Source organism: Stenella coeruleoalba, assembly GCF_951394435.1.
Source record: "Stenella coeruleoalba genome assembly, chromosome: 6".
Classification (NCBI taxonomy): domain Eukaryota; kingdom Metazoa; phylum Chordata; class Mammalia; order Artiodactyla; family Delphinidae; genus Stenella; species Stenella coeruleoalba.
The window spans coordinates 67,061,621-67,076,485 of NC_137151.1; the positions used below are offsets into that span (position 1 = coordinate 67,061,621).

General features: G+C 37.8%; 1 protein-coding gene across 3 annotated transcripts in view; it reads right to left on the reverse strand.

Moving 5' to 3' along the window:
* Positions 1 to 14,865, reverse strand: part of TLK1 (tousled like kinase 1) — a 214,316-nt gene that overhangs the window by 62,493 nt on the left and 136,958 nt on the right. For all 3 annotated transcript variants that reach the window (XM_079924295.1, XM_079924294.1, XM_079924296.1), the window contains exon 4: positions 2,167 to 2,242. In XM_079924295.1, the coding sequence (XP_079780421.1) occupies positions 2,167 to 2,242 (76 nt within the window). The remainder of the gene's footprint in view (positions 1 to 2,166; positions 2,243 to 14,865) is intronic.

Below are 14,865 nucleotides of genomic sequence, written 5' to 3' on the forward strand. Positions count from 1 at the left end.
GAGTCAAAAGCTTTGGATAATATATAAACATATACATTTATCAATTCAATACTGACTTATATACATTCATTCACTTACTTTATTCAACAAATATTTCTTGAGTGGTTACTATGTGCCAGGCATTACTGAGATAAACAAACAATACATTTAGAAGTTCAACAACCTCAAATTCCTTCTTGGAACAAGGTAGGGGGAAATTTTTTTTAAACTAATAAGTAATCAGGACTATAAATACTACCTAGAAATTTTGAACACTGGTTTTGTACAGATTTATTCAGAGGTCAGGGAGCACTATAAAAGTTTTATACCAAAGAACTTCCCTTCTGCCTGTAACAACTTTCCTGCAGATTCTGAAGAGGTGCTATTTTTTAATGAAGACAGAGACATTTTTTGGTTGCCTACCCAGAAACTATTTCCCGAATTTTTTTCCCCTAATTGAATTCAAGTTTTATTCTGTTAACATTTCCTCCCCTACATAGCACATGTAACTTCAGGAGAGGCTGACTCCTATCTGGCCTCTGTTCCTAGTTCCCCTTCCTTCCTTCGGATTAGAAATGCAATTTTGTTCAGGTATCATGCCTTTTTCACAAAACCTGTACTTCTAAATGGAACTTTACCCCATTTTCATTTTCAGAGATGGGCCTGATTTTTTAAAAAATATTTATTTATTTGGTTGCATCGGGCCTTAGTTGCAGCAGGCGGACTACTTAGTTGTGGCATGCAAACTCTTGTTGCGGCATGCATGTGCGACTTAGTTCCTTGACCAGGGATCGAACCCGGGCCCCCTGCATTGCGAGCATGGAGTCTTAACCACTGCGCCCCCAGAGAAGTCCCGAGATGGGCCTGATTTTAAGGGCAATAATACCTCTCTTGGACATAACTGGTTTTGGAATGGACACATGACCCTATTCTGGCCAAGAAGATGACAGGAGAGGTTTGCTATGGACTTAAAGAAGTCTATATCAAAGAAACAAGGAAAAAAGAAAATCACAGAAAACCAGCCTCTCTCTAAAGCAAATACAAGTGTGGAAGATGAAATGAGGAAATGCAATTAAAACTGGCCACAGTCCTAAAACCATAAGAGAAAAGCAGACAATTCTGTGGATGGCAGACCACAAAGAAAAAGATGTGGCTTCTTAAAGACACAGGTTGGATCAACCAACACAGAAGTCCCAGGCTATTTTGGGACCTGCTTTTAAAAGTGAGTTTTAAAATCTAAAGTTAAATCTATCATAACTAATATAACTAAATAAATCCAAGCCCACTAACCACAACTTGGGGAAACTACACTAAGATCAAAAAAGACCTCAGGGCAGACTGAAATACAAAGTACCACAAACTTAGAAAAAGGTGCTAGAGTGACTCAACTCCCTCCTTCCACAAAGACAGCTGCTGCAAATATATTTCTTGATGCCAGTGCCACATGTAAACACTAGTAAGCCATGGGTTCATGGCTCTAGATTTTGTGGCTCCAAAACATGTAATATATGTATAAAATCATCATTACATATGATTTAAGAGCCCAATTTATTGTATTTAATTTTGAGAAGCCAAATTAAGTGACAATACTATTTTGTCCATTATAAGAAGTTGTGTAGTCTAATGAAAGTAATTTTCTTATAGTTCATAATACAAAATGTAAGTATGAAAGAAAGGATGAAGAACAGGTATGGAAAGAAAAAGATGGTGCTTTAATGAAGTACTTCAATCATTTTTATATAGTCTTTTTTTTTTTTAATAAAAGGGATGAGTAAGTTTGGGTACTTGTCTAAAAGTAAGATATAAAGTTCTTATTCAAAAACGAGAAGCCATTTCAATACCATAATTCATATAAAGAGAGAAGACAGAAAGGTGATAAAGGCAATGCTTGTCAGGTTTGGACATGACACTTTTCTTTCTAATTCTCAAATTAAAAAAATAAGGGAAATGTCAAAAGCCTGAAAACAGTAACCATAAACTACCTGTGGTACAAAAAGATTCCAATTTCATATAATTATTATTTCTTATGCAAAGTACATTCCTAAACTATTAATGCAGAAATTACATGGTATCTATAGAAATCACAAAAACACACTACTTTTTAAAAAAATTATTAATTGATTAAAAACCAGAATAATTAATCGTAAATGCCTCTTCGGCTCTTAAGGAAGATTTTGCTTCACTTACCCTGACTACTTTCATTCTGATTTTCTGCTTTTCTCTTTCTTCCTCTGGATGATTCCGATTGTTTCTTCTCTGGTGTCTACAGAAAGCAAGTTAACAGAACTTTAAATTATAGTTTTAACAGGCAAAATTTTACAATCACTATAAATGTCATTTTTATTTTCGAGGTAAAAAAATTTTGCTCAACAGCGTTCATGCAATGTAAACATGTAATTATTACATACAATTTATTTAAAAGATAAAATTTCCTATTGTGTAAATTTTTTTTTTTTTTTTTGTGGTACGTGGGCCTCTCACTGTTGTGGCGTCTCCCGTTGCAGAGTACAGGCTCCGGACGTGCAGGCTCAGCGGCCATGGTTCATGGGCCCAGCTGCTCCGCGGCATGTGGGATCTTCCCGGACTGGGGCACGAACCCATGTCCCCTGCATCGGCAGGCGGACTCTCAACCACTGCGCCACCAGGGAAGCCCCCTATTGTGTAAATTTTTAAAATTTGAAGTGTAGGAGACCTGGTACACAGTACCTGAAATTTACATTTACAGAATATGACTTCAGGTGGATGAGAAATTTGAGAGTAATCAGCCTTTAAAAGATGCCCTTCAGGGGCTTCCCTGGTGGCACAGTGGTTGAGAGTCCGCCTGCCGATGCAGGGGACACGGGTTCGTGCCCTGGTCTGGGAAGATCCCACATGCCGCGGAGCGGCTAGGCTCGTGAGCCATGGCCGCTGAGCCTGCACGTCCGGAGCCTGTGCTCTGCAACGGGAGAGGCCACAGCAGTGAGAGGCCCGCGTACCGCAAAAAAAAAAAAAAAAAGATGCCCTTCAAATTCTTAACTGGATAGGGCAAAAAAAAAAAAAAAAAAAACCCACAAAATAACAACAAAACACCATATGTTTTCCCATTAGTTTTCTACTATTCATATATATTCTATAGAAGTAAAATAAACTTGGGCTAGAAAAAAAGAGAACACAAACCTTAATATATACAATCCCTACTAAAAAGAACCATTCACCTAAATGCCTAAAAATTATTATCCAACAACAATCAAAGCAAATTCATAGATTATATCCTAAATCAGGTGTCTGCAAACTATAGCCAGATGGCCAAATCTGGTTGGCCACCTGTTTTTGCAGGGCCCATAATCTAAGCATAAATTTTACATTTTTAAATGTTTGAAAAATATAAAAACCGAACAAGAATATTTCATGATATGAAAACTTAAGAAATTCAAATTTCAGTGTCCATAAATTTGGTTCTATTGGAACACAGTCACACTCATTCATTTATGTACTCTCTGTAGTTCCTTTCACACTACAGCAGCAGAGTTGAGTAGCTGTAACAGAAACTGCATGGCCCATAAAGCCTAAATACCTGGTCCTTTACAAAAAAAAAGTTTGCAGAGCCCTGTCCTACGTGATGGCTTGTTCTTAAATTACAGGTTTGCTCTTTTAACTGATAGGAAGTATTTCCATCAGGCTAAAACAACAAGTAATTTTTGTGCAGTCTGACAGAATGTTGTGCTTAGTGAAAAATTAAAACCAAATGTGCACAAGGCAATGGCACAGGGCCCTCAAATTCTAGAAGCTTGGCAAGTTTGTCTGGTGCCAGAACAAAGGATATCTGAATGAATGAAACATCAAGGCAACTTAAAATAAATCTCTAAAGGCAACGTAGTCCTCCAACAAGGAAGGGACTTAATCCATATTTTGATGTCTCTTGTAAGTAGTTCTGTGATTAAATAGTATGAATGACAATAAACAACCTAACTCATACTGAGCATCTATGGTTCCCCAAAGTATTATCTGGGGAATTTTAAGTTCTCTCACTGACATTCTGCCAACAAGAGAACAGATTCAGAGAGGTTTAAGTGAATGTTACTAATCTCTGAATTCTTTAAAGACAGAAGTTATATTTTCTCCCCACCTCCTCCTCCCACCTCCATACCTAGCATGATAAATAACAAATATTAAATAACTTACGCAAGGTAACTAGGATTCAAATCAAATTCAATTCTGTGTATTTCCAAGGCCTAAATGCTTTTTTCCCTTCTATGTGTTATGATTATACATCCTACATCAAGAAGTAACTGAATGAATCAACCATACAAAAATACTTCAAATTTTCATTAAGTTCATAAATAAAATTCATTATGTCCAATAAACTGCCTATATGTTTTCACATCGTAAACCAGAGATCTTAAAGAAATCCACTCTAACTAGCAATCTACTCAGGAGACAGAATGACATACCGCAATTTAAGGTAAATAGTTCATTAGTTTAGTTTCATACTCAAAATTACCAAACTCAGACTTCAGTGGTAACCAATCTGTTATTCTTCTTGGAATAAAAGTATCACCAAATTAAAAATTCTAAGTTAACAGTTTTATAAAGAACCCTATAATCTATCTTAAAACAAAGGAGGGGACTTTCCTGGTGGTGCACTGGTTAAGAATCCGCCTGCCAATGCAGGGGACACGGGTTCGGTCCCTGGTCCGGGAAGATCCCACATGCCACGGAGCAACTAAGCCCGTGCACAACTACTGAGCCTGCGCTCTAGAGCTCGCAAGCCACAACTACTGAAGCCCGCATGCCCTAGAGCCCGCATGCCGCCAACTACCGAGCCCGCGCACCTAGAGCCTGTGTTCCACAACAAGAGAAGACCACCGAAATGAGAAGCCCGGGCACCGCAATGAGGAGTAGCCCCCACTCGCTGCAACTAGAGAAAGCCCATGAGCAGCAACAAAGACCCAACGCAACCAAAAATAAATAACATTTTTTTTAATTAAAAAAAAATAAAACAAAGGAGAACTCCCAAATAATAATTTATTCATATCCTTCCCAAATTAATCTATGTAAAAAATATAATTTAAGGTCAAGGAAATATGGTTTTTCAGAACAGTTTTAATGGTATAATAATTTTTAAGCATGGCACAATCCTTTTGGATTTCCATCTTAAATCCTGACTAGCTTCTTTGAACAAGCAAAACAAAAAACTAAACAGAATAATAAAATTCTGAAAGCTATATTGGAAACAACATTTTCTATCTAGAAAACTAAAGAATATATAATGTTGTAAATGGTTCCATACCATTTTCTAAAGTATATTCCAAGGAACACTGGATCAGGGATAGATTGAGAGGCTACATTTTAAAATGGAAGGTATAGTAGGGTGGTTCAACTGGGGGTGAATAAAGTTAGATTTATTTATTTACAAAGCTTCTAAGAACCATTAAAATACTAGCACTCACTGGCTATCTCCAAAAGGGGGATGGGATGCAAGGATACAGTACATGTGGCAATTCTCAAACTTATTTGGGATAATGTTTATTAAATACTTTACTGGATATAGACTTCAAGATATTTAAGGTCTTTTTTATTTTCATTGTTTTAAGACATATACGGTAACTTAGTAAAAACTTTTTCTCCAAGGCAAAATTTCCCTAAATTTAAAATTTTCTGGAATGGGGACGTGAGACAGTCTTTTGGGGGAAATGTCATTTTGTTTAGAACAAACTAACAAACCCCCCAAATGCTTAATGATTACAGTGAAGAAAAAACGGCAACAGGCTTCCCTCTTTTAAACCAGAGAAGAATTTGAGGAAGGAAGATGAAGAGAAAAAGGAAGATGAAGGAAAAAAAGGATGACAGGACTAAAATTAATTTTAAGACTGTAATCTGGGCTTCCCTGGTGGCGCAGTGGTTGAGAGTCCGCCTGCCGATGCAGGGGACACGGGTTCGTGCCGCGGTCTGGGAAGATCCCACGTGCCGCGGAGCGGCTACGTCCGTGAGCCACAGCCACTGGACCTGCGCGTCCGGAGCCTGTGCTCCGCAACGGGAGAGGCCACAACAGTGAGAGGCCCGAGTAGCCCCCGCCCCCCCCCAAAAAAAGACTGTAATCTGGGCTTCCCTGGTATCGCAGTGGTTGAGAGTCCGCCTGCCGATGCAGGGGACATGGGTTCGTGCCCCGGTTGGAGAAGACCCCACATGCCCCGGAGTGGCTGCGCCTGTGAGCCATGGCCGCTGAGCCTGCGCATCCGGAGCCTGTTGCTCCGCAACGGGAGAGGCCACAACAGTGAGAGGCCCGCGTGCCGCAAACACAAACAAACAAACAAAAAAAACGACTGTAATCTAACACTAATACGAGTAAGAAGTTGGAAATAGCTAATAAAAAACTGAAAAGCTGAACAAAGCAAAAGATGAGAAAGGGAAACCTAGATATACCTGATTTGCCTATAAAGTAAATGTAGGCATTATAAACACACCATTTTGCCTTCCCATGAATTTTAATCTTTTTTCACCCACATCCTACCTAGTATGACTACCTCGTGCTGACCTTTGACTTCATTCTCATCTCATAGATTATTTTAGGGCTGTTCTGTCAGCCTCAACGGACCATAATTTCCTCAGAAGAAAGTACCATGAGTCTCTGAAAAAACACATACTAAGAATCCAACTCTGGGTCCACTATTTACTATAATTTTCAGTATGTTACTTAACCCAAGACTCAATTTTCTCATCAATTTTAAAGGTGATAATATGGCCTAAAAGGATTGTGGGGATTAAATGAGAAACATACCAGAAACATAAGTAGTATAGCATCTAGAACAGTGTATAGTCTATATCAGTAAGCTATTCTTATCTGAATGGCTATCCTTCTATTACTCCAAATAATCCGCGCACTTTCATGTTTCAAAACTTCAATCACGTGTCACTTGTTAAATAATTAGCAGCTTCTGCCCTAACAGTTTACAAATAACTTGTAGGGTTTGCAAAATAAGCAATATTTCAACTCTGATCTCAACCATAAGCCGCAGAACTTATAGTCTAGGCCCTAAGTATTACATCACTAACCCTAAGACAAATGTACTTTAAACAGTTTTTTTGGTTTTGAATTTAAATAATCTGAGCAACACCTATATTAAACAAAACAAAAACTCTCAATGAAGCCTAATGCTGCCAATTCTCCTAAGACATCCTTTGTGTATGGACTTATTTGGCGATTTAAAAGCTTGAGGATTTAGGGTAGGCAGAAACTCATCAAATAGTTAACCTCTAAAATGGCTCATCACAAAAAAAAAAAAAAAAAAAAAAAAAAAAAAAAAAAAAAATAAAATGGCTCATCACTGAGAAGAAAAAGTTCAGAATACTATCTGTGACTTTCAAATTGTACTCCAGAGACACCTTAGGGGAGAGAAGGTTGTCTCCAAAGTTACTAAAGGGAAGGAAGGAGCAGGTGGCTGAGCTAAGGCTCTAGCCACCAGAGACACATCCTATCCCACCTCTACCCTATCCCTGGGAACACAGCATGTCTTATTTTAATATTGAGGTTCTATATCAGATTTCTTCAAAGAAAGAGCTTGATGGCTTCAAAAATGTTTGAAAAACCACTGATCCTGACCAATCGATTTCCTAGAAAATCTAAGGGACATCAACCAGGCCACTACTGTATTTCTGTAAAGTGTAAAACTTGGACATATTGAGCATTTTATATACAACATTTTCAAGCTTGTTACTGCTCTCACTAATGCTGTCACTCTTTCCTCTATACTTTCTCAATTATTGTACTATAACTGACCACAATAGGAAAGGATTATTATGGAAGGCAAAATAATATGACTTGGCTTTGAAGTAAAGATGGAAAGACTACAGTATTATAAAAAGTTAAAGAATTCCGACATACAGGGGAACAGTGATTAGGAGAAAATGATGGAAGAAGAAATTGGTATTCTTTAAATCAATTCAGCTTTATAAATGCTAGTTTGTAATCATACCAAAACCTGAATGATTACTCTGATATTTAAATGTTCCAAGATATTAGGGTGAATTTATATAGCATTTTACAGAGTTGGAAGGAAGTTCAAAAAACAAAGACAAATCTAAAGGACTCAAGAGGTGATAGTGATATACCTAATGTTCCAATTTCATTTGGAATTTAAGTCAGTGATTATTAAACAAGGTTTTCATATCTAATCATGTGGCCTGTTGGTTTATCTTGCAATAAAAATAAATCTGCCTTTCATCAATGCAAATAAGACCAAATATAAGGAAATAAGAACCTTAATGCTGTCACAGAATGAGGGAGAAAGCAATATGGATTGTTCCATGAAAACAGATAACCACCTCTACAAGCCTCCAACTAGAGGTATTTTAAATTACTGGCATAAATGCGTTATAGAAAATTATAACAGTATGTGAAAAGATATTATGACATCAACAAAAGAGGAGTGGATATTAAAATTTATTCTTCACCTCTACCTTAGGTAGAGTCCATCAGCCCCAACTGAACAGAACAAGAAGAAAAGTGAGATAGCATCACCTGTAACAAAATTACTACTTAAAGTTAAGAGACACCGATATATTTAATTTCTTTCTGTTAAAGGAGAAAATACTTTAAAGTAGAAAGAAAAGTTACTCTAATATTAAATAATACCTGTTACAAAATATTCAATATTCAAACTTGTCAGAATGAATTTTTTTCTGATTGACTCATTTAGCTAAAGACTGGTTTGAAAAACACTACTCATTGGCTATTTCAATGATTCATATAGTTAGTCAGGTCTCAAATTCAAGGTCACTATACTTTGAACAAATGGCACATAAACCTTTTTGCCCACAGCTGGTAATAACCATGTTTTATTCACATTTCTAGGCAAAACTTAAATTGTGGGAGAAATCTTTGTTATTTACTGAACTAAAAAGGGAAATCTGGAGCCTTATAAAAATAATCAACATAAAATAGATGTTCTAGTCAAGAATATCAAAGACACAAGATACTATTTCTTCCAACATTTTGCCATAAACATTAGGTTAGAATAATGCACTATAGGAAAACTGAAATTCTGTAGTGAAAACTTCCTTGGTGCTTTGTATCCAATTTACATTTAGATAAAACGTATCATAAAATATGTATATCCTAATTCCAGGATGATTTTGAGCTGGCATGACCTGAAATTCAGTCTTTCTCTGCCCAAGAGTCAAACTTTAATACCAACTATTATCTGTAAATGTTTGCTTGAATCTTTGACACCTAAAAGATCCGTTATTTTGCTGATTTCAATATAAAAAGCATAAAAAGTTCATGTACGCAACATTTTGGGATCCTATCACCAAATAAGAGCATTTCCTTGCTGCTCAAAGTAAACCCAATCAGCATATCCGCAATTTTGAGTGTAGCCTATTTTCTCCTGTATTGACTTATCATTTAATAATACGTAATATCAAAGATGGTAGAGAGCCAAAGAGACGAAATCAGATAACCCTCCACTAAAATGCATGCTGCCTTACCGGTAACTAAAAGTGTGCCAGCTCACAGCATTTTTAAAAGCCTGAAGGATTTTTACTCCCTCCACAAACATACAGCATCCATAACCACATCAGTAACTAAAAGAAATATAATACTTAATCTTATTTTCAATTTTTAAAAACTACCTTACTTGCCATCCTCACAGCTGTACTTCTTAGGTTCCTATTACCTGGACCCATTTTAATTTACACTCACATATGCTTAAAAGGAACATACTAAATCTTTGATATTGATAAAGCGCAGTTTTGTTTGCCATTTTCTTATCATTTACATAGTATAACTATTTCTTTGCATTTTTCCCTTCTCTGGCTTTCGCTTTGACTTAAGGCTTTATCTGTTAAATAGTATAAACCATAAAATTAGAATAAAGCTGGACTTCCTCCTCTGTTCATATGATCTGACAAGCAGTTTTCAAATCATACAATCAGAATAAAACAGCCATAAAGAGCAAATGCTGTGGAGGGTGGGGGGAAGCAAATTTTCAAGACAACTGAGTCTGGAAATGTTGGCATTTTGAAGAGTACCTGTAATAGTAAAATTGAGAACGTGATTTCACAGCTTTTCTCCCATTGTGACACTCATGATGAAGTAACATATCCTGTATAGTATCCCTATAGACACTGGCTGAACATGAATCCCTAGGTCCTTATACAATTATGTCTTTGGAATAAGCACTTTTTTTTTTTTTTTTTTGGTGGTACACGGGGCTCTCACTGATGTGGCCTCTCCCGTTGTGGAGCACAGGCTCCGGACACGCAGGCTCAGTGGCCATGGCTCACGGGCCCAGCCGCTCCGCGGCACATGGGATCCTCCCGGACCGGGGCCCGAACCCGCGTACCCTGCATCAGCAGACGGACTCCCAACCACTGCGCCACCAGGGAAGCCCGGAATAGACACTTTTAAGTGTAAATGCTGTGCCGGAGAATATGCACATTTAAAAATTTAAAGATATTTCCAAATTGTACTATCAAAGGTGATATTAAATCTTTACTCACACTAAAACTGTACGAGGGGCTTCCTTGGTGGCACAGTGGTTAAGAATTCGCCTGCCACTACAGGGGACCCGGGTTGGAGCCCTGGTCCGGGAAGATCCCACATGCCACGGAGCAACTAAGCCCGTGCACCACAACTACTGAGCTTGCGCTCTAGAGTCCGTGTGCTGCAACTACTGAAGTCCGTGCGCCTAGAGCCCATGTTCTGCAACAAGAGAAGCCACCGCAATGAGAAGCCCGCACAGCACAAGGAAGAGTAGCCCCTGCTCACCACAACTAGAGAAAAGCCCGCGCACAGCAACAAAGACCCAACGCAGCCAAAAATAAAATAAGTTAAATAAATAAAATTTTTAAAAAACCATTCATTTTATAGTAGTATACCATATATACTGAATAAATTTGTTAATCAGTAAGTATTATTTTAAAAAAAAACTGTATGAGAATGCCCCAAAATCCTTTAAGATGTTTACCTGATGTGTTTTGTTTTTTAAAAAATGGGATTTCATTGTTACAGTTTTCTCTATAGCAATACTGCATTATAACCAGAAAAAAAGGGTTGATTTTATTTTTTAAAGGAAATTGGTCTATCATTTATCTATTAGCACTGATTCTCAATGTTGACTATACTTCATAATCACAAAGCTGTTATTTAAAGCTCATGCTGGCATCCCCATTCCAAATGGAAACATCTCTGGAGGGAGACCAAAGGAATCCGTATTTTTTAAAAGCTCCAAAAGTAATGCTGATATATCATCAGGATTAGCAATGTAGCCAATCTAATATATAATAATATAGCATGTATTTCCTGCACATTCCACTTCAGAGAATCCCTAAAATTAGTAAGTTATTCTATATATAACCTTCCATTAAGAACTGCAGACCAAAATTGTGACATATAACAGAAAATTCATTAGGATAGGAGAAGTCCAGTGCATTGTCATGATTACTCAGTTATTTTAGAAAATGGGAATTAATCTTAAAGAAAATTAGTAAAATACTCACTATGTTCTGCTGATATAAAGATACACCTAATATTTTTAAAACTCTACTATAGTACAAGCATACCTCATTTTATTGAGCTTTGCTTTACTGCGCTTCATAGATACTGCATTCTTTTACAAATTGAAGGTCTGTGGCAACCTTGATCTAGCAAGTCTTTTGGCACCATTTTTCCAGTAGCATTTGCTTACTTCCTCTCTCTGTATCACATTTTAGTGATTCTTGCAATATTTCAAACTTCTTCGTTATTATATTTATCATGGTGATCTGTGATCCATGATCTTTGATGTTACTATTTTAATTGTGTTGCAGTGCCACAAACTGTGACCATATGACAGTGATCTTAATCAATAAACGTTGTGTGTGTTCTGAATGCTCCACTGACCAGACATTCTCGCCCTCTCCTCGGGCCTCCCTATTCCCTGAGATACCACAATATTGAAATTAGGCCAACTAAAACTCTACAATGGCCTCTAAGTGTTCAAGTGAAAGGAAGAGTTGCACATCTCTCACTTTTAATCAAAAGCTAGAAATGGGGCTTCCCTGGTGGTGCGGTGGTTGGGAGTCTGCCTGCCGATGCAGGGGACGTGGGTTCGTGCCCCGGTCTGGGAGGATGCCACATGCTGCGGAGCGGCTGGGCCCGTGAGCCATGGCTGCTGGGCCTGCGCGTCCGGAGCCTGTGCTCTGCGGCGGGAGAGGCCACGGCGATGGGAGGCCCGCGTACCGCAAAAAAAAAAAAAAAAAAAAAGCTAGAAATGATTAAGCCTAGTGAGGAAGGGATGCTGAAAGCTGAGACAGGCCGAAAGCTAGGCCTCCTGAGCCAAAGCTGTGAATACAAAGGAAAAGTTCTTGAGGGAAATTAAAAGTACTACTATAGTGAACACACAAATTATAAAAAAGCGTAACACCATTATTGGGGATGTGGAGAAAGTTTGAGTGGTCTGGATAGAAGATAAAACCAGCCACAACATCCCCTTAAACCAAAGACTAATCCAGAGCAATTCTATGAAGGCTGAGAGAGGTGAGGAAGCACAGAAGAAAAGTGTGAAGAAGCAGAGGTTGGTTCATGAGGTTTAAGGAAAGAAGCCATCTCCTTAACATGAACATACAAGGTGAAGCAGCAAGTGCTGATGTAGAAGCTGCAATGAGTTATCCAGGAGATCTAGCTGAGATAATTATTGAAGGCAGCTACACTAAACAACAGGTTTTCAATGTAGATAAAACAACCTTCTCTTGGAAGAAGATGGCACCTAGGACTTTCATAGCTAGAGAAGTCAATGCCTGGCTTCAATGCTTCAAAGGATAGGTCGACTCACTTCTTAGGGGCTTAAGCAGTTGGTGAATTGAAGTTGAAGCCAATGTTCATCTACCATTCTGAAAATCCTAGGGCCCTTAAGAATTATCTTAAATCTACTCTGCCTGTGCTCTATAAATGGACAACAAAACCTGGATGACAGCACATCTGTTTACAACACAGTTTATTGAATATTTTAAGGCTACTGTTGAGTCCACTGCTCAGAAAAGAGATTCCTTTCAAAATATTACTGGTCATTGACAATGCACCTGGTCACCCAAGAGCTCTGATGGAGATGTACAAGATTAATGTTGTTTTCATGCCTGCTAACACAACATCCATTCTACAGCCCATAGGTCAAGGAGTAACTCTGACTTAAAAGTTTTATTATTTAAGAAATATATTTCATAAGGCTATAGCTGCCATAGTAATTCCTTTGATATAATTCCTTTGATAGATCTGGGCAAAGTAAACTGAAAACCTGGCAAGGATTCACCATTTTAGATGCCATTAAGAACATCTGTGATCCATGGGAAGAGGTCAAAATATCAATATTAACAGAAATGCGGAAGAAGTCAATTCCAATCCTCACGGACAACTTTGAGGGGTTCAAGACTTTAGTGGAGGAAGTAACTGCAGGTGTGGTGGAAACAGCAAGAAAACTAAAATTAGAAGTGGAGCCTGAAGATGTGACTGAATTGGGGCAATCTCATGATAAAACTTTAATGGATGAGTTGTTTCTTATGGATGAGCAAAGAAAATGGTTTCTTGAGATGGAATCTACTCCTGGTGAAGATGCTGTGAAGATTGTTGAAATGACAACAAAGGATTTAGAATATTACATAAACTTAGTTTATAAAACAGCAGCAGGGACTGAGAGGACTGACTCCACTTTTTTTTTTTCTGACTCCACTTTTGAAGGAAGTTCTACCATGGGGAAATGCTACCAAAACAGCGTTGCTGCTACAGAGAAGTTGTTGGTGAAAGGAAGAGTCAATGTGCAGACATCACTGTTGTTTTATTTTTAAAACGGCCACAGCCTCCCTAACCTTCAGCAACCACCACCCTGATCAGTCAGCAGCCATCAACACTGAAGCAAGACCCTCCACCAGCAAAAAGATAACAACTTGCTGAAGCTCAGAAGATGGTTAGCATTTTTTTCAGCAATATAATATTTTTAAATTAAAGTAGGTACATTGTTTCTTCAGATATAATGCTACTGCACACTTAGACTACAGTATAGTGTAAACATAATGTTTATATGCACCGTGAAACCAAAAAATTCATGTGACTTGCTTTACTTCAATATTCGCTTTATTATGGTGGCATGGAATTAAACCTGCAATATCTCTAAGGTACACCTGTATAAGATATTGAAACCAAATTGTTCAGTAATGTCAACTTGTGCTGAATGTACTTGTCTAAAAGCATATTTATCAGAAAAAAAATCTGTGAAGTGCTGCCAGTCCAGGCATATCTTGGATTGGCAAACTATAAATCATCTTAAATCTAAATATTTCCAAAAAAGAATATCACTTTTTTCAAAAGACTAACTAGGGTCATTTATCTAATAAGTTAGATACTACATTAGTTATACAGAAAGAGTATAGAACAATAGTTGAGAACATCACTTTGAAATAAGACAGACACTTTAAAATTAGAACTTTGACTATTAACTTACTATCTGTGGGCAAATTAACCTCTCTGGGCTTCTGTTTTCATACCCAGAGATGTGAAACTTATAGAGCTGTAATCTAGCTCCACAGGTAACATGGTACAACTTTATTTTCCCTCCTTCATTGATGGGGTGGTTCCCAACTAGAGGAGATCTGCCTCTACCCACCGAGGATATACGGCAATATCTGGAGACATTTTTGGTTGCCACAACTTAGGGGTGGGGGGATGGGCTACAGATATCTAGTGCATCATGTAGAGATGCTGCTAAGCATCCTACAGTACACATGACAACTCCCTTCCCACCCCGAGAATTATCTGGCCCCAGATGTCAATAATGTTAAGGTTGAGAAAGCTTGCTTTGATGAATACATAAGAATCACATGTAGCTGACGCAAAAACTGCCTTATATTACACTACAACTAAAGTACATTATTAAATTT